The sequence below is a fragment of the Mastigoproctus giganteus genome, chromosome 1 (genome assembly GCF_048544385.1).
Source record: "Mastigoproctus giganteus isolate SK-2022 chromosome 1, ASM4854438v1, whole genome shotgun sequence".
Taxonomy (NCBI): Eukaryota; Metazoa; Arthropoda; class Arachnida; order Uropygi; family Thelyphonidae; genus Mastigoproctus; species Mastigoproctus giganteus.
The window spans coordinates 187,444,064-187,470,444 of record NC_143575.1 but is presented as its reverse complement, the minus strand read 5'-3'; the positions used below and the strand labels follow the sequence as shown (position 1 = coordinate 187,470,444).

The 26,381-nt window shown below is 37.6% G+C and overlaps 1 protein-coding gene across 1 annotated transcript in view; it reads right to left on the bottom strand.

Moving 5' to 3' along the window:
* LOC150091374 (SH3 domain-containing kinase-binding protein 1-like) overlaps nucleotides 1–26,381 on the bottom strand; it is a 393,836-nt gene that overhangs the window by 49,619 nt on the left and 317,836 nt on the right. Inside the window, exon 13 of the mRNA XM_090383547.1 lies at nucleotides 9,039–9,129. Coding sequence (XP_090239673.1) covers nucleotides 9,039–9,129 — 91 coding nt within the window. The remainder of the gene's footprint in view (nucleotides 1–9,038; nucleotides 9,130–26,381) is intronic.

Genomic DNA, 26,381 nt, shown 5'->3' with positions numbered 1-26,381 from the left:
AAAACTTCATATTTGACTGCACAATTACCCCCAGGTATTTTTCATTCTCTGTTACTGAGTGTAGCACTGCACAACTGGTACGCTACTCTGGGGCTACTGCTATGGATAAAGGGATGGTAAGTGGAAGAAGACCGAGAGTGGTTATCAGTGGAGTTCTCCAGGGTTCAGTGGTGGGTCCATTGTTGTTTTCAATATTTATCAATGATATTGATGAAGGTATATCAAGCTGTTTGTTTGTTTGGGTTTTTTGGCGCATTAGTAACTACGGCTATAATGTGCCAAGACTAGGTAATATTTAAATAAATTTTTTTTTTTTTTAAAATTCTCGGTGGCCTAATTAGTAAGGCCACCATGTCCAGATATATGATAACATATATATTAAAAATAAATCAATAAAGAGGTAACAATAACATAAATTTTAAATACAATTAAAAACTTTTATTGATTTAAAATAGCTAAAAATACCAGACACGTTGTCATTGTCGGATAATGTATTTTGTCGGATAATGGTATAATGTATTTAGAAAGGAGAGGTGAAATGGAAGGGGTTGAGGAGGAGGGAAGTGTGGGTTCTATTCTAGGCCGATCAGCATTCACAAAACTTATGAGTTATTTCTCATAAGTTAGATTGGCCTTTCATAGTCTAAATTTTTTTGTGGCACTACTATAGATCACTAGCTAAGACAGCAAAGAGAACAGGGACAAGGAGTTTTTCATGTATGTGATACAAAGAAGTAGTGATTGGAGACTAGGCACCTGCAAGGTGATCTGACTGAGGTCTACAAAACCACGAGCGTTTTTTTTTTTAAATTAAACTCCCAAACACGAGAGGTATTAGAATCTATAGTACTTGGTATCATGCTTGGGATGGAGGTTGAGAAGACGAAAGAAGATATTTATTGATATTAGACTTGAACTTCTGTCGACTGTAATTTTCAGGAAATATGCATGAAGGAAGGTTGTTCCATAAAATGGCAGTTGAATGAATAAACAAGGAAGATGAAAAGTTGGTTCTGTGAGTTTGAAGTTGGACAGTAAATGGATGTTGGCTGGTGGCAGCACATGTTCGGACAGAGAGAGAGCGCAGGAATTATAGAAGCCAATCCAGAAGAACAGGGCCCATGGAAGTATCTGTAGAAAAGGCATGCAGCAGAAACAGTACATCTATAAGTGGAGAGACTCTGTTAGAGAGGAGTCGTTAATTAACCTAACTGCCCTCTTCTGAATGGAATCTAGAAGTCTGAGAGAGGTTTTGGGGGCATGACCCCATATGTGGGAACAATATTCCATGGTAGGGCGGATTTGCAATTTGTACAGAGTGAACAGCTGTTTCAAAGAAAAGTAACGCCGAGAGCGAAAGAGAAAACCAAGTTTTTTGGATGCAGAGCAAGCAACATTTTTAATGTGCTTTTCCCAAGAGAGATTAGAAGTCAGGGTAATCCCCAAAAGAGATATATCATTTTGCCTAGAAATTGGAATGTCATCAAAGATAAGCATAAGAGCAGAAGAATCCTTTTCGCGAGATAAAAGACAAGACTGAGTTTTAGAAGGATTGAAATCAATTAAGTTGTCTTTGCCCCACTGTAGAATTACCTGGAGATTCGCATTTCAGGAATTGGTAGCGGTTGAGCAGGGAAAGATTTCTCAAAACAGAAAGTGGAATGCAATATGGTATCATCGGCAAAACTATGAATAGGATTTCCAGTTAATGGAAGAAGGTCATTAATATATAATTCTAATCTCAACAGAACTGAACTGAAAGAACTGAACCTTGGGGGAAACCAGTATTAGTGGAGAAGTTAGAAGACAGAGAGTCATCTACCCTCACCCTCAGTGAGCGATCAGAGAGAAAACTGGATAACCAATTAGAAAAAACAGTTGACAAACCATAAGATGGAAGCTTGTTTAGGAGACCTTCACGCCAAACATGATTGAAAGCCTTTGAGATGTCAAGAGCAACTGCTTGTTTCCCGAAACTTTTCCATTGAATTTGTCCATAAATGGGTAATATAAGCCAGAATATCACCAGTGGATCGACACTAACGGAATCCATACTGGCAATCATTGATCAGATGGAAGGTTTCTAGGTAGTTTAAGAGTTGGTGGTTAACTGATTTCTCCATTACTTTAGAAAAAAGTAGAAGTAATTGCAATGGGATGATAACTGGATGGGAGGGATTTGTCACCCTTTTTAGGAACTGGCAGGATATGAGCAAATTTCCAAGCAGAAGGAAAAACACCTTCGGAATAGGAAAGTGAAAAAAGGCGGCAAAGAACAGGAGTAAGTACAGAAGACAGGTTTTGAGAACAAGTGGAGAAATACCATCAGGACCTGGATCTTTCTTAGCATCAATATTTGTCAAAATCCTTCTGACATCCTTTTGACGGATGACTGCAAGAGGCATTAAATGGAGTGTGTTGGGAATGGTGGGAGGTGTTTTACCAAGATCATTTATACAGAAGTTGTAAGAAAAATGGGATGCCAGCAGGTCAGCTTTATCCTTGGCTGAAATGACAACAGAACTATCTGGTTTTGATAGAGGTGGGAGCACAGATGGGCAAAAGTTGTGGCCAATAGCTTTGGCAAGAGACCAGAATGCTCAGCTACCATCAGGGCAAGAAGCAAGTTTTCTACTCCTAGCCTGTTCAAAATCTAGTTTCGACTGATTACTAACTGCTTTACAATTGTTGTGAGGTTTGATGTAGGCAGAAAATGAATCTGAAGATTTGGAAACAAGCAAATTACGATATGCAATGTTCTCTTGAACAGCCTTAGCACATTTATTGGAAAACCAAGGTTCAGATAAAGGACGAGATTTTAAAGTGGAGTGTGGGATAAAGAATTCATTCCTACAAGAATAATTTCACTGACATGATCTGAGCAAATATTGACATCAGAAGTTTTGAAACAGTAATCCGACCAAGGAAAGGAAGAAAAGAAATCTCGCAGGTAATCCCATTTTGCATCCTTGTAATGCCAAACAATACAAGGTTGGGAATGGCCATGAGATAAAGGCTCCATTGGAGAAGAGACAATCACCAAGTTGTGATCCGAGGTGCCTAAAGGACCACTCATTTCGACCGTGTACTTAGAAGGGTTGTTTGTGAGAAAAAGATCAAGTGTGTTGGCTGCAAGGTTAGCATTGTCTGGTATTCTTGTAGGTAAATGAACAATCTGTGCAAGGTCATTAGTAATTGCAAAAGCCTCAGCATCTCGACCAGCTGGGTCTGTGTGACCAGAAAACAGAAGTCAGCTGGAGTTGTGAACATTAAAATCACAAAGAAAAATTACCTCACTGTTAGGAAAGTTGGACTGCAGAGGAAGTCAAAGAGTTTCAAGTGATTAGTGGAGTTGGGAGAACAGTAGAGACAACAGATGAATTTGACAGAATGAGGTAGAGATTTTAAGCCAGAGAAGACAGAAGAGAAGAAATTCTAAATACCAAGTCTCTGACAGGGACATATGCACAAGTACCACATTTGAGGTGAAAGGAATCATACTTTTTTTTTTTTTTTTTTTTGTAGTTGTTGGCGTATCGGCTTCTATGGCCATAATGCACCTCCCAAGGTTTTTGTAGTACTTTGATCCAAGCCTGGGGGGGGGGAAGGATTCGAACCTGCGACCTTTGGGTTGCCAGGCAGGCACTTTACCCACCCGGCTAGCCAGGTCGGTAAGGAATCATACAGCGAATAATTTGGGCAACTGAGACGAGCAGTAGTTGAATCAACTGATAACTGAGATATTGTCAGAAAAAGTACATGGGGTTTGGCAGACTGCAAGTGGAAATGGACATCGTTGAGATTAGAATTGAGACCATGTATATTTGTGAAATGAACTAGGACGTGTTTGAGAGATTTAGATCCTTTTGCAGATAAGCTTACTCTATTAGTTTGACAATTCATGGTGTATTCCATAACAAGAAAAATGGGGGGGGGGCATGCTGTATGAAGTGATGAAATTTTTGGATATGGCGTACACATGGTAAGAATATATCCAGATCCTTGACATAATGTGGCCTTGACAATGCCCCCTGCACACACACACACTACTCGGATTCCCTCCAGTCACTATCTGGCAGAGTAGAGGTAGCAAGATTATACACTAGCTGATCCGGAAGCCTCCTAAAGAGTTATCAATAGGTTCGGTCCGGTGTACTAACTAGCAGCCAGCCTGCGAATACCGTTTTAGAGCTGTACCCTCGAAATGTAAGGAAGATTGGATCTCACCATGATGTTCATCATAACCTCAAAAGTCATCAATCATACTACATGATGGAAGAGAAGGGGAAGGGTTGACCGGAACTGAGCTCTGGAGAATAAACATGGATTCCACCACTTCAAGCCTCCAATAAGCAAAGTGGTGGTATTTCACCGGTTGATGAGAGTTATCTAGTATTGCCTGGTAACTCAGAGGGGTGGCATTCCTCTACGTGGTGTTGGTGCCACACCTCAACCCCTACTTACATTGGTTCACACCTGGGTGGTCATCCACAATGTGCATGGAGGTTATACCTAGGGTTACTAACAGTCTCACCATTGTGAAGGTGCAAGCAGAGGATTTGGCTGTCATAGACCGTCCGGACTTCGCCGAAATTGGGTCCACTTGACTTGAATGTCACCTGAATATCAGTTCCATCAGGGTTTTAGACTCCCAGGAAGCAAGTACAGCTTGTCTGGCATATCTGAGAGAATGTCTGTGACAATCTCAAGGACCAAGGTTTCAGCAAGCTGAATGCTGATGGGATTCTTGCTCAGATTACACACCTGAGGGGGACATAAATTCAAATTGAACAAAGGCAGTTGTAGAATAGATGTGCAGAAATTTGCCTTTAGTCAGCGGGTGATTGATTGCTGGAACAAGCTTTCATCTGTCGTTGTAGAATATGTTGACAGCTTAAATAAATTCAAGGTAAAACTAGACAAACTTTTGGAGTGAATGGGTGGGTGAAATGGGAAGGATTTTTTTTTGGCTGTGCTGTATAAGCTTCCATCATATGACTCACTAATACTTCCATCCTTCAATACTTCTTCCTTCAATACTAATACTTCTTCCATCACATGCCTCTACTAATACTAATGCTAAAGAAGAAAAGAAGGAATCAGATTGCATAATGGCATTTTAGAACCCTTGCATAATGGCATTTAGAACCCTTGCATAATGGCAGATAATGAAGCTGATTCTGCTGACAAAGTGAACAGATACTTCACATCAATCTTTACAGAGGAAAGACCTTGCGCAGTGAGGAGAAACTGTGTGAGAGAAGCTGAGCAGTATAACATTAGTGATATTGCAAAGTCGATCGGTTTGCTAAAATTGCAAAGTAATTTTAGCAAATCAATTGATCCATTCTCAAACAGGAGATATTATATAAGTTGGAAAATATTAGAATCATGGATTAAATTATCTTGAGATGGATCGTGGGGTAATTGTAGGCAGGAGGTGGAGGGTGGTGATTAATGACTGATCTTTAGGTTGGGCTAATGTTAGAAGTGCATCCCTCAAGAATCAAGTACTGGGCCTGCTATCATTTCTGATTTTCTTAAATGACATTGACAAAGATACTGGGCATGATGTCACGATTAGCAGAGTGGATAGGCATGGGCACAACAGCACTCTTTTAGGACAGCTTGAATAGGCTTCGATTTGTTTTTTTTTAGGAGAATTAGCAACTAAGGCCATATTGCTCCGGAATATGTGGTGGTCATTGAATAGGCTTCGAGGATGGTCAGAAAAGTGGCAGATATGTTTTAGTACAGCAAAATGTAAGGTCTTATGCTTGGTAGCTTTTGTTCAGTGTCTTGTTTTTTTTTGGTGCTTTCGGCACTAAAAAAAAAAAACGAGCTACAGGATCCAAAGATAGTCAACGTGTTTGGAGAGATCGTCAAAAGAGTGAATATGAAAAGAAAAGTTCAAATAAGTGGACTGTATACAGTGCACAGTAACTAGGAAACCTAGAGAGAAGATAACATTAGTACTCAGTTTCACTCATTTTAGGTGAAATGAGTGAAAATGAAATGTTCATGGTTATTGGATTTTGGGAAGTTTTATTTTAGCCAGTAAGTCATTAATAAATGCAAAAAAAAAAAAAAAAAAAAAAAAAATTACCTCTGTGGGTAGCTGAGGTATTTGATTTAATTATTATTATTATTTTTTTACTGTTCCACAAAAAGCCTGAAGCTTACTTGCACCATATGGCCAATATTAATAATAGTAAAGAATATTTTCACAAAAATCTTTAGATATGTAGACAGTAGAGATAACTATTTTTCTTTTGTATCGCTTAGTCTCTGGTTAAAGAAGTAATGCAGGACTATCTAGACAGGAATGCACTTATACTGCAGTTGCAGCATGGATTTGTTAAGGGGGCAATCTTATCTGACCAGTTTGAATGGATACTGTGATGCAGTAACAAAGCAACTGGATGCAAGCAATAATTCTGACATCACATACTTGGATTTCAAGAAAGCTTTTGACTTTTGAACATAAAAGACTGCTATACAAATAGGAACAGTGTGGCATTAAGGGAAAGTTAATATTCTCGATAAAGGGATGGTTGAGTGGGAGAAGATAAAAAGTGGTTAATAATGGGCACTGCATTTTCATGTATTAATGTTATTAGTGGAGTACCACTAATAACATTAGTGGTACTGGGCCCATTGTTATTTTCTATATTCATTAATGATATCGATGAAGGCTTACTGTCTAATTATGCAGATGACACAAAGGTTGGCAGGGTGGCAGGTAAGCTACTGCAGCAAGATCTAGAAAATTTAAGCAGATGGGTTGAGAAATGATAGTTGAAGTTTAACATTGAAAAATGCATAGTACTACATATGGGTAGCAGTAGCCCAGAGTAACTTATCAACTGTGTGGTACTATAAATGAAAAAGACCTGGAGGTAATTGTACAGTCATATATGAAATTCTCTGAGCAGAGCAGACATGCTGCCAGGGCAGCTCATGGGGGTTTTGTCAATGATATATAGAAACTTTGCTATCAGGGATAAGGAGGTGATTATCCCTTTGTATAATGCCATGATTAGGCCACATCTTGAGTACTGTATACAAGTCTGGAGGCCTCACTTTAGGAAGTATGTAGATCTGCTGGAATGGCTGCAGAGAAGGGCAAGCAACGAGACTGGGGAAAGGAATGAAAGAATGGTCTTACCAAGAAAGGCTTCAGTTTTGCAAATTGTAGCAGCTGGAGACTAGGCATCTGAAAGCTGATCTGATTGAGATGTTTAAGGCTTTAAATAGATTGTGCAAGCTGAATGCTTATGGCATTCTTTCTCTTGCTCAGACTACACATATGATGGGTGCATAAATTCAAATTGAGGAAGGATGGTTGCAGGATAGATGTGTGGAGGTTTGCCTTCAGCCAGCAGGTGGTTGATTGTTGGTACAATCTTCTGACTGTTTTTGTGGAAGTGACCATTTGAATAAATTCAGGGAAGAACTAGACAAATTATTGGAAGAAATAGACTGGTGATGTGGGATTTTTTTTTTATGCTTTATTATAAGCTTGCCTTCTTGCATCATATGTCACTACTACTATTACTAATAATAATAATAATTTCCTCCCTTCCTTAAAATTGCTTTCACTGGAATGGTTCCCTCCTAAGTCAAAATGTATTATGGTTTTTGATCCCAGTTACAAAAATAAGGAAATACAATAAAGCTGGTGATTAAGTGAAAATTTGGTAACCTGCTTCAGACATTATTAAGAATTAAGAAATATACAGAGTCAACTGAAGGAAGTAATAAAATGGAAAAACTGTTGTATAATACTTTATTTTTAAGTGTTAATCCTAATGCAAAACTGTAAATAAATTTCCTGTTTATACTTTGGGATAACCACAAAGGTCAGAGGAGTTCATTCATGAGAGAGAGCAAGAAATCAAGAATTCAATAATTACTTGTCTTGAATGGTCACTCAAGAGTGTGCATTTCTGTATCCAGGGATGAATTTCCCATTAGGCACCATAGGCTAATAATAATAATAATTTCCTCCCTTCCTTAAAATTGCTTTCACTGGAATGGTTCCCTCCTAAGTCAAAATGTATTATGGTTTTTGATCCCAGTTACAAAAATAAGGAAATACAATAAAGCTGGTGATTAAGTGAAAATTTGGTAACCTGCTTCAGACATTATTAAGAATTAAGAAATATACAGAGTCAACTGAAGGAAGTAATAAAATGGAAAAACTGTTGTATAATACTTTATTTTTAAGTGTTAATCCTAATGCAAAACTGTAAATAAATTTCCTGTTTATACTTTGGGATAACCACAAAGGTCAGAGGAGTTCATTCATGAGAGAGAGCAAGAAATCAAGAATTCAATAATTACTTGTCTTGAATGGTCACTCAAGAGTGTGCATTTCTGTATCCAGGGATGAATTTCCCATTAGGCACCATAGGCACAGTGCCTAGGGCCTAAGAAGGAAGGGAAAAATTAAAAAAAAACAAAAAAACACTTCACTCTTTTCACTGTGACTAATGAAAAACAAGCTGAGAAAACGTGCGCAATCGACTCTAGTAGCTTCAATTCAATATGCTACGTTATCTTAGATAGCCTATCTAACAATTGTTCTCGAAACTAGAAGAATCAAAATGATGGTCGCTCTGTCAATTGAGGTGGTGTATCATTTATTATAGTTGATACTTTAATTACGTTAATTGATGTGATTTGCAGTCAAAGTGTTAAAATAGAAGAAACATTTTACCCCTTTTTTAAGCACATTTCAGAAAGTGCCTAGGGCCTACGAACACCAAAATCCAGCCCTGTCTGTATCCTCATGCTTGACCATTTGGCTATGACAGCCAAATATGTGTGTGAAACTGATAAATCTATATAAAAAGCATCTCTTCTTCTCACCTTACCCACTCCTATAATATTAAAATATAAAATAAATTCTATTTTTTTCCCTACTTGTTTTAGCAGGGGCCACATCTGAACAAAAACAAATTACATACATACACAGGAATAAAATTTTTACAACAAGAAGGAATTAAAAATGAATTGTCCTCTATTGTTTTTACCTTCTTTGTTGATATCAGGAGTAATTTTATAGACTGGTGGTACTGGTCTACTGGGTGGTATTTTTGGTTGTTCTTCTTTCTCTGTTGGTTCCTTAGAATATAAAAACACAGTGTGTTATATTAAGAAATACAAACATTTTGGAGATTCCTTTAGAACTGATTTGACTCAAGGAATGAAGATAAGCTACTATACAAGTTTGTCCTTTAAGCAACAAGACTATGAAACAGTTTAATTTAAAAAAATTGAATAAAATTTATTAAAAGTTTCTGAAACTCTTACTTTTAAAATAAAAAAGCATAATAGGACCGAAATCCAGAGCACAGTTTAACCAATATACCATTTTCCTTTATGCAATTAATATTAACAAGTGATCAAGTTTTCTGCAATGAAGGGAGTTATAAGTAAAAATCAATGGAGCCCCACTTTCAATATAGTGAATAACATAATATTTTTTGTCATTTGAAAAAGAATTATTTTAAACTTACAATATCTAATAAAAAATTTTTCTCTTCTTTTTCTCAAAGTAAGAGAATATCTAATCAAATATCATTTGATTAGATGATCAAATAATCAAATTTGAGAATATCAAAGTCTCAAAGCAAGAGTTTAGATCTCCTATCAAATTTTTGCATGGAAAGAAAATTCTAAACAAATTCATGAAATAATGCTTAGAAAGAAAGTATTCCCCATTATAATGACGAAGTCGTACATCAAATTTAAACATGGCCAGAAAATTACTGGAGTTGATCTAAAGTGTGGAAGACCATCCAATGCTGTAAATGCTGAAACAAATTCAAAAATTAAACGAGAGTGACTGATAAAGGTTCAAAAGTGGTCAGGAAGTTGCACATACCTATTAGTAGCACACTGAAAAAATCATCCATGATGAACCACCTCAAAGTTTGAAATCACATTTCATTTTTCTTAATTTTCAAAGTTTTTATTAAAATATTGTCTATTATGTAAAAAATCAAAAAAACTAAAATAAGAAATATTCCAGAAAGGTGTAGAAGACTCCTGAATGTGGCAGAACATTGTAGAAGATTCCTGAATGTTACAGATGATTCTAGTGTTTTGCAATAATATAAATTGAGGAATAAGAGCTGTAACTTATAAAATCGAATACTTATCACTCAGAAAGAGTGTTTGGTGTAAGTTTGGTAGGTTTCATGATAAACATGACAAGATATAAGGAACTGTGTATTGAAAAAAAAAAAAAAAAAGTGCTACCATAACTCTGTATACAGAAAGCTATTCATGAGAAGTATTGGCAAAAAACTAGGTGTTTCATTTAAAAGAGTGCAAAACTACCATTTGAAAATTCAAGGAGACTGGCAGTTTATAGGACAAACCACGATCAGTGCGACTGCACATAACAACAGAAGCTACAAGATAAGTAGCTCATAACACTGATTTTTAAATGGAATCAATGATTTACTGAAATCTGAGCTGAGTTCAATAGGAACAGAGAAACTCCCATGTCTACATCCACTGTAAAACTTCATCTTAAGCAAGAAGGACTTTGTGGTCATGTAGCAGTTGATTGATTGATTGATTGATAGGGTTTTATTGGCGCATCAGCAACTAAGGCTATAATGGTCATGTAGCAGCACAAAAACCCTTTATTAAAGCTGCAAATTGAAAGAAATGGTTGTCTTGGGTTAAGAGCCATCAACACCGGACAACTGAAGAGTGGGAAAACATACTGTGGATGGATGGATGAAATTTTTGGATCCAAGCATAGAGTTTGTGTGATGATCAACTGATGAAAAAATGGTGCCACATTGTTTAGTGCTCAAGGTCAAGTACGGTGGCAGTTCCATCATACTCTGGGGTTGCTTCTGTTTTTTCTAGAGTGGGTGACATTGTTAGAATTGAAGGAATTTTAAGAAAAGAAAGCTATAAAAAGTCTTGAACATAATGAAATATACTCTGAACTTCAACTTTGTGGAAGAAATTTTATATTACAGCTCTAAGCTATGCAGGGACATTCTAGCAACTAACTAACAGGAGGAGGATGAGGTATTGCTAATCATGGTTTGGCCACCCCAGTTGTCTGACTTAAACCTAATAGAGCTTTTATGGGATCATCTAGACTGTCAAAAGTTTGCCCATCTTGCAAAATTTATGGGAAACCTTGTAGATAGCTTGAATAATGTTAATTAAGATGTTATTATAAAATTAATCAACAGAATGCAATAAAATGTAGTGGAGGATGTGTTTATAAAAATATCAGTATAGTTGCTAATATTAATCATTTCAATTTTTTTTTGCTGTAAATTTATCAATGCTTAATAAAAAATCTTAAAATACTTTATAGTGTATTGTTTTTTATATTAAACCTCACACTTCATAACTAATTTCAAAAAAATAATGAAAACTGTCATCATACACTGTGATCCTAAACTTTTAGACAGGAGTGTATATGTTTAAAGTGGTTGCAAAATGGATTCTATGAAACTTGACTGTACACAACTGTCAACATCATGTCAAGCCTTAACTGAGCATCTGTTTCTTTTCAGTGATGATCCAGAACTGCTTATTTTTTATTTATTTATTATGAAAACCCCAAACACGAGAGATATTAGAACCTATAGTACTCAGTACCATGAATTGGTCGGAGGTTGAGAAGACGAAAGAAGATATTTGTTGACATTAGACTTTAACTTCTGTAGACTGTAATTTTCAGGAAATACGTACGAAAGAAGGTTTTTCCAGAAAATGGCAGTTGAATAAATAAACGTGGAAGATGAAAAGTTGGTTCTGTGGGTTTGAAGTTGGACAGTAAATGGATGTTGGCTGGTGGTGGCACGTGTTCGGACTGTTTTGAAAGAGAGAGCGGGAATTATAGAAGCCAATACAGAAGAACAGCGCCCGTGGAAGTATCTGTAGAAGAGGCATGCAGCAGAAACAGTACATCTATGAGAAAGCGAGTGGAGAGACTCTGTTAGAGATGAATCATTAATTAACCTAACTGCCCTCTTCTGAATGGAATCAAGAAGCCTGAGAGAGGTTTTGGGGGCACCACCCCAGATGTGAGAACAATATTCCATGGCAGGGCGGATTTGCGATTTATACAGAGTGAGCAGCTGTTTGGAAGAAAAGTAACGCCGAGAGCAAAAGAGAAAACCAAGTTTTTTAGATGCAGAGGAAGCAATATTTGTAATGTGCTTGTGCCAAGAGAGATTAGAAGTCAGGGTAATCCCCAAAAGAGATATATCATTTTGCCTAGAAATCGGAGTGTCACTAAAGATAAGCATAGGAGCAGAAGAATCCTTTTTTGCGAGATATAAGACAAGCCTGAGTTTTAGAAGGGTTGAAATCAACTAAGTTTTCTTTGTCCCACTGGAGAATTACCTGAAGATCGGCATTTAAGGAATTGGTAACAGCTTTTCGAGAAGTTGAAGCTGATTGAGCAGGGCAAGGTTTCTCAAAATGGAAAGTGGAATGCAATGTGCTATCATCGGCAAAACTATGGATAGGATTTCCAGTCAATGGAAGAAGATCATTAATATACAAGAGGAAAAGAGTGGGGGAAAGAACTGAACCTTGGGGGACACCGGCATTAGTGGAGAAGTTAGAAGACAGAGAGCCATCTATCATCATCCTCAGTGAGCGATCAGAGAGAAAACTGGATAACCAGTTACTAAAAACAGTCGGCAAACCATAAGATGGAAGCTTGTTTAGAAGACCTTTAGGCCAAACACGATCAAAAGCCTTTGAGATGTCAAGAGCAACTACTTGTGTTTCACCGAACCTTTCCATTTTATTAGTCCATAAATGGGTAACATAAGCCAGAATACCACCAGTGGATCGACGCTGACGGAATCCAAACTGGCGATCGTTGATCAGATGGAAGGTTTCTAGGTAGTTTAAGAGTTGGCGGTTAATTGATTTCTCCATTACTTTAGAAAGAGAAGAAGTAATTGCAATGGGACGATAATTGGATGGGAGGGATTTGTCACCCTTTTTAGGAACTGGCTGGATATGAGCAAATTTCCAAGCAGAAGGAAAAGCACCTTTGGAATAAGAAAGTGAAAAAAGGCGGCAAAAAATAGGAGTAAGTACAGGAGCACAGGATTTGAGAACAAGTGGAGAAATACCATCAGGACCTGGAGCTTTCTTAGCATCAAGATTCATCAAAATCCTTCTGATATCCTTTTGACGGAAGACCACAGGAGGCATTGAATGGAGTGTGTTGGGAATGGTGGGAGGTGTTTTACCAAGATCATTAATACACGAGCTGGAAGAAAAATGGGATGCTAGCAGGTCAGCTTTATCCTTGGCTGAAGTGACAACAGAACCATCTGGTTTGGACAGAGGTGGGAGCAGAGATGGGCAAAAGTTGCTGCCAATAGCTTTGGCAAGAGACCAGAATGCTCGGCTACCATTAGGGCAAGAAGCAAGTTTTCTACTCTTAGTTATCTGACATATATGTATCACAACTTGTAAGGTAAGACGTTTGTTCAGTTATTACTATTATAAAAAATAAAGTTAAAATATTTAGTTATTACTATTATAAAAATTAAGTTTCCAATAGTTGTAAAAAAAAAAAAAAAAAAAAAAGGTGTATTTTTGTTAGCTTCTGGAACGTAAACCCCCTTTTTGTATTGGTTCTTAGTCCTGTACACCATGGTTTTGCATTACGTGAGATTTTGTAGGAACCAAACTACCGTGTTATACGAAGGTTACCTGTATATGAATTCTGCTTGGAGTCAGCAGACTTTCAACTGCTGTGAGGAAACGTGCTCTGGAAAAAGTTGCCAGTTTCTAAACTAAGTCTGCAATTTGTCAAATTTATTCATAAGGTCAAAAATTATAATGAATATTATAATAGCTTCTGCTTGATACCCTCATAGCTTCTGCTATGAGGGTATCAAGTATTTGAAGTTGTAATACTTGACTGGATTGTATCAGCATACAAACCACCTCAATGGTATAGTGTGTAAACTTGTACTAATGCATTTTTTTTTAACCATATGTATAAAACACCACATGGTGAAGTTTTACCATATTAATCAGTTATGATATTCAATATGTACTGTTTCTTGCATTTATATCTTATTGATCTTTTTAACTGCGACTGACAAGGAAGGTATTCATTATTAATTTACTGACAGGGAAATGCAGTGTTTTGGCTCATATTTCTAGACTCCATTGGCAATGCAAGTTAGGAGTTTAAAATTAATAATTTTTTTCCTTTGAATATAAATCTTTATTTAAGTTTTTAACATACTTTAAGGTCTTTTATTAATCTTTACTGCTTTCTAATTCGAAGGAGGATATCACTCTGGCTGTACTGTAAGCATGAAAAAAAAAAAAAAAAAAAAAAATGCAGGATAAAGTTTTCTTTTTTTAATGGCTACTAACTGAACAATTAAGTCAAACTATTCTCAGGTGTTTATCATGGCTGCAGACAAAAAAAAAAAAAAAAAAAAAAGACGAATTCTACAGCGCCAACTTTAGGTATTACAGTGAGATGGAGTGTCAGCAGCTAAGCTGTTTTAATGGTTTTTAGTTGTATGCATATTGGTTGTACTAATGATGTTAACACAAATGAACTAGGGAAATGCTCCTAAAGTATATGACCATGCTGAAAAAATGTTGCAAATTAGGGCAAAATGAGATTGTGCCTGCATTTGAATAAGGAGGTGAAGGAGTTCTCGCTGATGTCATTGAGAAAATTTTTAATGGTTCAGGGCTAGTCAGAGGAGAGGGGATGTACAGATGTACAATTTGTTAGTGATGTGAGATCAGATCACACTTGCCCTCCTCTTGAAGGTTCAAATGAAAGGCTGCCAGAGCCCAAGAGAGATAACTGCAGTTTGAAAGGATTACAAATGATCACTCAATAGTTAAGCACAGAACAGGATATGGAAGAAACATACAATCAGGAAAGTAAACAACAATAAAATACAAACCTTTACAGTATATAGTAATGTTAGAAGTGTTATTCATAAAATGGATGAATTTGAGCTACTGGTTAGGTCTACAGATGCTGATATAATAAATATGATACAAACTTGCTCTCACCCTCATATAGGGGATGAGAGAAAATTTGTACACACAGTTCTTCTTTTGATAAAAGCTGCAGTAGGTTTACTCACATTCAGAAGAGCTTTGAAATGAGGCTTTTCATAACACTTTAAAATGATTAAATAAACTAAATGCTGGTGCATCCTTACCCTTTTTCAGATAAGACTGTGTGTGGGGAGAGGGGGGTACATTACAAAATACATGACAGCAATGAACATGATAAGTCTTTATACTGAATGGGCAAGTAGTCTGAGTGCTTTCTTATGGAAGATTTCAATTAACCACCAACTGATTAGAAATCATGGATTGGCACTCTGTGAAGTAAATTTTTTGAATCAATCTGATGACTTATTTGTGTCAACATATCACAATGAGTACAAGGGGCAGGAATAATCTTGATCTGGTTATCCCTAGTGACCCAAATAATATCACATATATGATGTTATAGGCACTACTAGCAGTGAATGACCATAGTATTGTTGTTGTTTTGGGTTTTTTTGGCACAAGGCCTCCTGGGCCATTTGTGCCTTTTCATTATTAACTTATGACTGAGTTATTAATACAATTGTTGTCAGAGGCCATTATATATATATTTATGCTCTTCAAGTATCTAAACAGTGCTTCAAAATTAGCATTATTTCCAAGTATGTGTAGTAAATTTAAAGGTTCCAGCAGACTGGATACAGAATAAAAACTGGATTTCCGGTTACTTGAATATTTAGGGCATTCTATTAGAATATGTTTGATTGTTAGCCGAGTCTGACAGAATGGACATTGAGGTGGGTTTTCTCCCATAAGCAAGAACAAATGAGTTGTATATGAGTGTCCAATACGGAGTCTTGCCAAAATCACTTCTTCACGTTTGCTTTTCCTGAAACTAGAAGTCCACAAATGAGGTTCTTTTTTAATCTGAAATAGTTTATTATTCACTTGTGTTTGCCACAGATTAGTCCATTGAAGCATACATGCTGTTTTAACAGTGGATTTATAATAATCAATGTGTGGGACTTTCAAATGATAGAATGATCCATTGGTAGGATGTTTAGCAGCACGATCTGCACTTTCATTACCTGGGATGCCGACATGCCCAGGGATCCAGCAGAAGGTGACCAACTGTTTGGATGTTTGATATTGGTATAATTGAGACCATATCTGTTTCAGAATGGGATGTTGGGAAGTAGTAGTAGATTGAATGGCAGTGACGGCACTTAAGGAGTCTGTGTATATAAGAGCTTTTTTGATTTGCTGTTTGGTTATATTATCTAGAGCTGGTTTTATTGCATACAGTTCTGCGGTATAGATACTGCATTCTGTAGGAAGAGACACAGCTATTGAAAAAGCAGAAGAAATTGCTGCAGCACCTACAGCTTCATCTGTTTTGGTGCCGTCTATATAAATATGAAACTTCTCTGCGTTTTCTAAGGCGTGGACTTTATGCAGCTGCTGGAAGTTGTTGTTTGGCAGGAAGTCTTTTCTCCATCTCAGAAAGAAATTATCACAGAGATGTGAGTAATGAGACCAGGGATGTTCAGGATGAGCTACGTCTTCAAGGATATGCTGGAAGTTAATATTCCAACTGAGCATCAGTTCTTGCAATCTAATACCCACAGGGCAGTTTTCATTAGGTTTATTACGATATAGCATTTCATACTGAGGGTCAAACAGGTATTCCCAACAAGGATGAGATGGAATACTTTTAATTTTTGCAGCATAGCTACATAGTAAGGATTTTCGTCTAAGGTGTAATGGCGGTTCATTTGTGTCAATATACAGGCTGTGGACTGGAGACGTTCTGAAGGCTCCTGCAGCTATCCTTAGGGCACTATGTTGAACAGTATTCAGCCGTAACAAGGAATTGTTTCTTGCAGAGTCATAGACAGGTGACCCGTAATCTAAGCGGGACCGGATAAAACTTTTATAAAGATGTGTGAGGGAGTGTCTATCAGCATCCCAGGAGTTAGATGACACAGCTCTTAAGATGTTTAATTTCTTTTGACAGGCCATTCTTAGGTAGGCTATGTGATTGGAAAAGTTAAGTTTACTGTCTAGATATAAACCCAATAAACGAAAATTGTTGGTAAGAGGAATCAGATTGTTCTTTAAATATATTTCAGGATCTGGATGTAATTTTCGTATTTTACAGAAATGAATCACAGTCGATTTATTTTCTGCTAATGAATAGCCATTCTGTTGCACCCACAATTGTTTTCTGGCTATGGACAGTTGAAGTTGCCTTTCAATGGAAATCATGGTTTGTGACTGACAGGAAATAATCAGGTCATTGGCAAACATGTATGATTCAACTGTTTTTGGTATATCTTGTGTTATATTTGTAATTCTTATTGTGAATAGTGTTGCACTTAGGATGGAACCCTGCGGTACACCCTCCTCTTGTTCAAATGATTTGGACATACTGTTCCTATATCTGACCTGAAATGTTCTGTAGTGTAGGAAGTTTTGTATAAATTGGAACGAAGATCCTGAAGGATACCATATCGCCAAGTGGTATCAAAGGCTTTCTCAATATCGAGATTGACCATAACCATATGTTGTCTCCTGATGAAAGCATTGCGGATCTTTGCTTCTGCTTTAATCATCACATCTAAGGTTGAGTGGTTTTTTCGAAAACCATACTGATTTCGGTTTAGCAGATTGTTTGTTTCCATGTGTTAGCCGCATGTGCACCATTTTTTCTAAGACTTTGCCTAAACAGCTAGTCAGCGATATCGGTCTGTAATTATTCGGTATGGTATGATCCTTTCCTGGCTTCGGAAAGGCCAGTACAATTGAGTGATGCCACGAGTGCGGATAAGTATTTTCTAAATATATTCGACTGTAGAATTTTAATAGGGAACTCATTGCTTTATTATTTAACTTTTTTAACATTATATAGCATACTCCATCCGGGCCAGCAGCAGTACTTGATGTTTTGTTTAGAGACTCAAAAAGTTCCTTTAACACGAATGGCTGATTGTACGGTTGAGATGCCTTAGTATAAAAATTTATTTTATGTTGTTCTGCAGATGCCTTAATTTTTTGGAAGGTTTTGCTGTATGTGGACACTGCTGTATACTGGCGAAAGACTCAGCTAATGCATTTGCTATTTCTGTTGGAGCGGACAATTCCTGCCCTTTCCAGTTCAGGATTGAGGCTGGAGACTGCACAAATTTTCCGTTAAGTGCTTGAATTTTCTTCCAGATGAGTCTGCTGTCAGTGTCCTTGTTTACGGTGGAAGCAAAACTTATCCAGGCTTATTCTTTGCTTTTCTTCTTGTTTGGCGGAATTTGGCCTTGAGTCTTTTAAAGTTAATAAAATTAGCAGTTGTAGGGAATTTTCTAAACAGATTCCAAGCTCGATTTTCTGTCTGTTTAGCATGTGTGCATTCCTGATTCCACCAGTAATGACTTTGTCTGCGTTTTCCATGTAAAGATTTAGGTACTGCAGAATTTGCAGCTTGTAATATTTTATTCTTTATATATGATCGGTGACACTATCTATGGGCTGAGACTGGACTATCTCATCATCAAACTGGATTAGGGAGGAATATTTATGCCAGTTTGCCTTAGGGAATTTCCAAGTGGATTGCTGCAAAGAATCGGTAGGTGATCACTGTTTAGCGGGTTATCGAGAACCGACCACTCCATATTGGCATAAATGGAGGGAGAGCAGATTGAAAGGTCTATTGCAGTCATGTATCCTGTAGAAAAATGGACATAGGTGGGTGCACAGAGTAATGTTATGAGCATCAAGCAGCAATTCTATTATTTTACCCCTTTTGTCAATTTTTGGAGATCCTCATAGAGGATGATGAGCATTAAAGTCACCCAGTAAGCAGAAAGGAGATGCAGCTGATCTACTAGCTTTTCTAAATCATCTGAGGAGAAAGCTAAATTAGGAGGGAGATATATAGAAGCTATTGTAATCGTGATACCAATTTCAAAGTGCACTGCCACTACTTCAAAAGGAGTCTGAAGGGAAACATGTTTAGATGGAATGTTATTTCTGACAAGAATAGCCACCCCTCCATGAGCTGGCATGTCAATACTCCTATCTCGTCTAAAGATGGTATAATTTTTGACGGAAGGACACATTCGTGAATTTAGAAGAGTTTCCTGTAAGACTATGCCAGCTGGTTCATACCGATCGATTAGATCCTGCAAATCATCTTTTGCATTCCGAAATCCCCTGCAATTCCACTGAAGAATTTTTTCCATTATGTGGTTTTTTGTGTTGTTTTCGACTCTGACTGTTTTTTAGTTGCAGCTTGCTTGGATCGATCAATTTTTGCTTTGTCTTTCCTAGGAAAGACCTAGGACTAGGGTGACATCCATCTCATTGGTTGCATGTAATTCTAAAAAGGTATCCGCTGAATCATGATGTTTGTCGATGTCCATTCCGGTGGTGGATGTTTGCGGTTTCGTGGTTTCTATTACTTTTGGTTTTATTGCTGAGGAAACATCCGTTGGTATGGTGATTGGGGTATTACTTGACTGCTCACTTGTTTTTTGTGTAGGACACTGTTTTGAACTAGAAAGCAATGAACGTGCCCAGTTCGCAATTGATACATTCGGAGGAATCGATACTTCAGTTTGGATCCCTACAGACTATGAAGGTTGAGCTGCTGTGGCATATGTTTGCTTTGTCTCTGTTTTGATTATCTGTCTTCTTGCCTCTGAGTATGTCACTTTGTTCTCTACTTCATATTTTTGAATTTGTTTTCCTTGCTTCCATAATTCACATGTTTTTGAGAAAGCTGGGTGGTTACCCTTACAATTTGGGCAATGCGGAGTGGTAGTGGCACAATCAGATTGGTTATGATCTTTTGACCCGCAGTTGGGACATACTGCCTCACCTCGACATGCAGTCTGGGAGTGCCCATATTTTTGGCATTTGTAGCACCTGATGGGATTCGGAATGTATGGACGGACACGGCAATGCAGGTAGCCTGCTTTCACTGATGTGGTAAGTTAGGAGTGCTAAAGGTCAAGAATTACAGTCGGTCCTCGTATAACACGTGTTTACATTACACGAATTCGATCATACACGATTTATAAATAGGGGAACGTTATCTTATATAACACGAACCGAATTCGCTTATGCACGATTTGCCTTTGTGTTTACAAGAAATGGCAGTCGAACGTGGAATCACCCCAACCGAACGCAACACGATAGGAATGAAGAGAAGATTCTGAAAATGTATTTGTTTTATATATCAGTGAAGGGGAAACACATTTCACCATAATAACGTAAACACCAACACAATTCCAGCTATCGATATAATCGCAAATGCAATTAGATGGAGTTTACTACCAGTTTATAACAGATTCCACTAGCAGAAACGAAACTTGAAATTGTTTTTATTGTTTTATGGTAGTAACCCCCAGAAATGTGCTTTAGTAATATGTGGGGTGTTAATAGTGTATCTCGGCCTTTACGGTGTTGTTTATTCAGTTGCTATATGCGCGCAGCTTTGTTTAGTGTGAAAAGGAAGCGTCCTGGCGAAGACACTGCAGATTCAGAGAGAGAGAGAAAAAAAAAGCAATATCGATAAACAGAGGCGGACTGGGTAAAAATTCTTACCCGGGAAAATTTATAGTGGCCTCATACTACGGTTTATGACCCAAAATCACACCGGCCTCTGGCCCACCGGGATTTCCCGGGTAAGGCTTATGGCCAGTCCGCCTCTGTCGTTAGAGAAAAAAAATATGAAATTGTGAAACGCTTTGAGCAAATAAAAGACCATGTGATATTACACGTGCTACAGACCTAAATGAGGCAACGCCGAGAATTACAAAGAATGCGGAGAAAATAAAAACAACTTTCATAGCAGGAACAACTCAAAGTGTAATTAAAATCCATTAGATTAAGACACAAGAATTGGAAGGGATGGAACGGCTGTCATCTGTTTGGATAGAAAATCAAACAAAAAACAAGTTTGCTTACGATAGAAGCAAAAGCAAACGCATTAGCAATATTTTATTAAGTAATAGTCATTACGTATTATAAAATACGTAAGTATTTTATTACGACTATTTTATTTAATATAATAATTTTTTTACGAATAACATACGTATTTTATTCGTAAAAAATACTTTTTTAGTATTAAAAAATACTAAAAATACTTTATTATAATATAATAAATAATAAAAAATATTTATTATTTAGTATATTATAATAAAAATACATATTATATTTTTTATTACGTATTTTAATCGTTATAAAATACTTATGTATTTTATAACGATTAAAATTACCCGATTATTTATTGTGTTTGGTAATGTTTTGGTTCCAAATGTGTGCTCAATCTTGGGTGGTAGGCACATAACCCCACTTTTCCCATAGGGCCTGTTGTTTATATTGCACGAGGTTTTCTAGGAACACAACTATCGTGCTATACGAGGACAGACTGTATGCTTCTTGTTGGAACGAGCGTACAGTCTTTACGGGTCATGATTCTCCTTGCTTGGATGACTTTTTGATCGTGTAATTCTTGGACAATTTCCTCTTCTGATAAAAGTAATAAGTCCCATTCTGTTATTACTCCCTTAGAGGAGTTTAAAGTGGCATGGGGAGTAGCTTTTATTTGGTGTCCTCCAAATGTTGTGAATTTAATAGCTTCACAGAATGTTGAGGTTGAGTAGTTTCTATTAGAAGATCACCTGATTGAAGTTGCCTTACTGATTTAGGTGAACCAGCAGCAGACTCAATGCATTTCTGCACTAGAAAAGGTGATAATTTGCTCAGAGGCTGATCTGATAGAGAGTGCACTCTCTTTCCTCATCTTGCACTCTCTCTGATAGAGAGTGTGCAAGATGAGGAAAGCTGGTATCTCCTCTTTAGGTGTTGTTTTCAATCTCTTTGGTTGAGAATTGTCATTTGCTAGTCTTGAGCTCGATGGCTCTAAAGGTGGAAATGAACTGTTTTCCATCTTTGCTCCTGTCACCGGCCCTGCCACGGGGAGGCAGGAGCAGTGCTGCTAGAGTGACCAAGTGGTATAAGGGTTAATATGTTAGTTTAAAGAGAAAAAAAAGAAAGGTGGATTTCCTTTCTTAAAACTTGCTTACAATTTGTAAGACTAAGTTATTAATTAAAGAGAATGTAAAAAACTTTTTAAACTAAAGAAGAACTGTGGCTCTGAGTAAACGCTCTATGAATCACTCTGAAAAATCGCATGATCACTATAACGCTTGGCACCCAGGGCCAAGACCATAGTGTCTACAATGAACTGAATTCAATGCAGATTGTTTGGTATCTTGGGTTTCTTTGCTATGGGTACATGATATTATTTGGTATTTAAAAGTTGTGCCAAAATTGCACAATGCTTATCAATCTTTCCAGTGTTACCCCCCTGTTGAAAGGAAAAACAAATCTCATGATTAATTGTTTCCTCCAAACAGTCAATGTTCCAAAATCAAGTAATTTTAACATAGATTCTATACAAACTTTGTATTTTGTATTTCTAATGGATGTTTATTGAACTGAAATAATCAATATGCAAAAACAATAACATAGTTCTTAGATTCTGGTGCCAGCTTTGTTTCTCACGATTTTTAAAACTTTACTGTAATGGAAGTTACTGGAATATCACTTTTGTCATTCTATGCCATTCTTCATCATTCAGAAGAAAAAATATAGGTCACTATGTATTATGGTACACTGAAAAGACAGAATTCATGGGATACCTGGTTCCTGGGCAATGCAACGCTGTTACCCCTCTTGCTAGCGGGGTAACAGGTATATATGTGTACTGCATCACTGCATTCACACAGACAATAATTCAATGTCAATATCGATAAACATTGTGAATTAACAGACTTTGAAAGAGGGATGATAGTGGGTGCCCAATGCATTGGTTACTCTATCGCAGAAGTGGTACATAAATTGCATTATCCCTGTTCGACAGTATCAAGAATGTATCGGGAATACACCATTTCCAGAATAACATCACATTGTGGACAGTGCTGTGGGCAGAGAAAGGTGGCGGATGAACAAGGCACAAATCACCGCTGACTTCAATGAGGGAGGTGCCAGAAACATATCCACCAAGACCATCAGGCGATAATTAGCTGCAATAGGTTATGGGAGCCGCCGACCTACCAGTCCCCCATTGTGCATCCACAGGGCAATGCGCCTCCCCACAGAGCCATGGTGACTAGAACATGGATCGAAGAGCACGTTCTAGTCACAAGAACATGGTTTGAAGAGCATTCCACAGATTTTACCACCATGGAATGGCCTCCCCTTTCACACAGCATGAACCCTTTAGAGCATCTTTGGGATGCTGTGGAAAGGTCTATTTGAGCTTTGGATCCTCCACCCAGGAATGCGATGGAATTATGGACAGCGGTGCAGCAAGCTAACTAGTGTTAACTAGTGGACTCAATGCATCGCTTTGTGACTGACCTTATTTTTCGCAAAAGGTGGGCCTACTAGGTAGGGATCCCATGATTTCTGTACACTCAGTGTACAAAATAGATTATTAAGAGAAATGCTAAGCAAATGGCAATCAACTCTATGTTTGTAATAAGATCTATTATTTGTAAATGGCAGACTACTCATGGGTAGATATCATGAGTAGAGTAGTCATCCTGTTCTGTCTGTGCATATTAAGTTGATATTCAGCAAGGTAGAGTCCTCACTTGTCTTCAAACATATCTCCTGCAAACAGAGACAAAGTGACTTCTGCCAGTTTGCCTTTGTTTTGTTAGTATTAAAGCTAACAAAACAGAGGTAAAAATGCTATGATACTAACTCATAGATCTAACAAAACACTGATACCAATATTTTCTTAGAATCCATGGCAATTTCAATGCCACAGAAGTATATATAGGACTGAGTTTGGTGAATCTGTTGGCTGACTTCCGAAGGCTAATTTTTCTCATCTTAGATTTATCCTTTTTTAGGAAAGTACGAATGTTGTAGCAACCTTGTTCATTTCTATATCTATGTTTTCTCAAGTTACTTATTCTCTAGAGGTTTCTCTTTGGTAAAGGTGGAGCACTAGGATGTATCAATATGTAGGAACAGCAATTAATTTAGTTTTGCTGAATTGATTGAATCAAAAAAGAAATGTTCGACGAACATGTAAATAGAATTATTTATTGTATTTATTCAATTTTTTATCTTATGCGCAGGAAAAATTACTAAAATTACAAAAAAAAAGAGAGGAGACAGGCATAATGTCAGTCAGTTTTACTTCTCGAGCATCATTGCCAGAATCAACATCATCAGCTGATAAGTACACCGCTGCGGAGGTTGAGGGCTGTGGAGATTTAGAATAGGTCACTGCTCAACCTTACAAAAGAACATATTAATGGATGACTGGATGGTGGCTTTTTTTTCTTTTCACTGTAGATTTCTTTGTAGCAAGCAAGCATATCATTCACCTCTCTGTTAACTTTTAAGAATTGTTAACTGTCAGGATCCATATTCTCAAACCTTGCCATTGCAATTTCATGAAATGCCATTGCCATTTCTCTGGTGATGAAGCGTCACGGTTCCTAATTTGATTCATCTTGAGCTTCGTCAGCATTTTCTTCTTTCACTATTGCTGCCTCCAAGTCAATAAGTTCTTCATTAGATAATTCCTTCTCTTCTTCCTCTATTAACTCCTCTACATCTTTGGCAACAACCTCCAACTGAAATAGCTCTGTAACCTTTACAATCTTATCTGTAACCTCTTTATGATTTGTTTTTTTCAAACCCTTCAAAGCCTTTTACGTGCCGTGGGAATATTTTCTTCCATGCGCCATTTAAACAATTTTTAGTAATTTCCGCCCAGGCCTCATCAATTAGCATTAGCATTAGTAGAGGCATATGATGCAAGAAAGCAAGCTTATTCAGCATCAGCCAAAAAAAAAGAAAAAAAAAGAAAAAAAAAAAAAAAAAAACAACCACTACTCCCATTTCACCCCTCAATTCGTTCGAAATACCTGTCCAGCTGAGCCTTAAATTTGTTTAGGCTATCAACTTCAACAACAAGCGATGGAAGTCTATTCCACAAACCAACTGCCCGCTGGCTAAAGGCGAATTTCCGCACATCTATCCGACATCCGTCCTTCCTCAATTTGAATTTATGCCCTCTCAGGTGATTATTCTGAGCAAGAGGAAGAATTCCATCGGCATTGAGCATGCTCAAGCCATTCAAAGCCTTGTACACCTCTATCAGATCACCTCGGCGATGCCTAGTCTCCAGGCTCTGTAATTTGCAAAACTTAAGCCTTTCTTCGTAAGAGCAACCCTTTGTTCCATTCACTAATCTTGTTGCCCTTCTCTGTACTCGTTCCAGCAGCTCTACATCCTTCTTGAAATGAGGCCTCCAGACCTGTATACAGTACTCAAGGTGTGGCCTGACCAATGCCTTATACAAGGGAATAATCACATCCCTGTCCCTGCTAGAAAAATTCCTGTATATCATTGACAAGACACCATGAGCTACTCTTGCAGCTCGTCTGCACTGCTCAGAGAACTTCATATCTGCCTGCACAATTACCCCCAGGTCCTTTTCATTCTCTACCACTGTCAGCGTAGTACCACAGAGTTGATACGTTGATCTGGGGTTACTGTTTCCCATATGTAGTACTTTACATTTGTCAATGTTAAACTTCATTTGCCACCTCTCAGCCCATTTGCTCAACCTTTCCAGATCCTGTTGCAGCAGCATAGTATCAGTAGTGTCCTTAACAACCCTGCCAACCTTTGTATCGTCTGCAAACTTGGACATTAAGCCTGATACACCATCATCAATATCATTTATAAATACAGAAAACAACAATGGACCCAACACTGAACCCTGAGGAACTCCACTAATAACATTAGTCCACGTTGAGCAGTGTCCATTGATTACCACTCTCTGTCTTCTGCCACTCAACCATCCCTTTATCCATAGCAGCAATTTGCCTCGAATGCCACACTTCTCCAATTTGTGCAGCAGTCTTCCATGCGCAACAGTATCAAAAGCCTTTCTAAGATCCAAATATATAATATCAAAGTTATTCCCTGCATCCAGTTCTTTTGTGACTACATCATAGTATCCAATCAAATTGGTCAGACAAGACCTGCCCTTAACAAACCCATGCTGTGTCTGAGCTATAACTGAATTCTTGTCCAGATGATCCTGCAGTGCTTCTTTAACCAGTGCCTCCATTAATTTTCCTGGAACCGAAGTTAAACTAACAGGTCTATAATTACTTGTGTCAGCCTTTGATCCTCCTTTGTGAATTGGGGTTACATTTGCACATCTCCAGTCCATGGGTACCTCCCCTGAGTCCAAAGAAGCTCTCATAATTATGGCTAGGGGTTTGCTT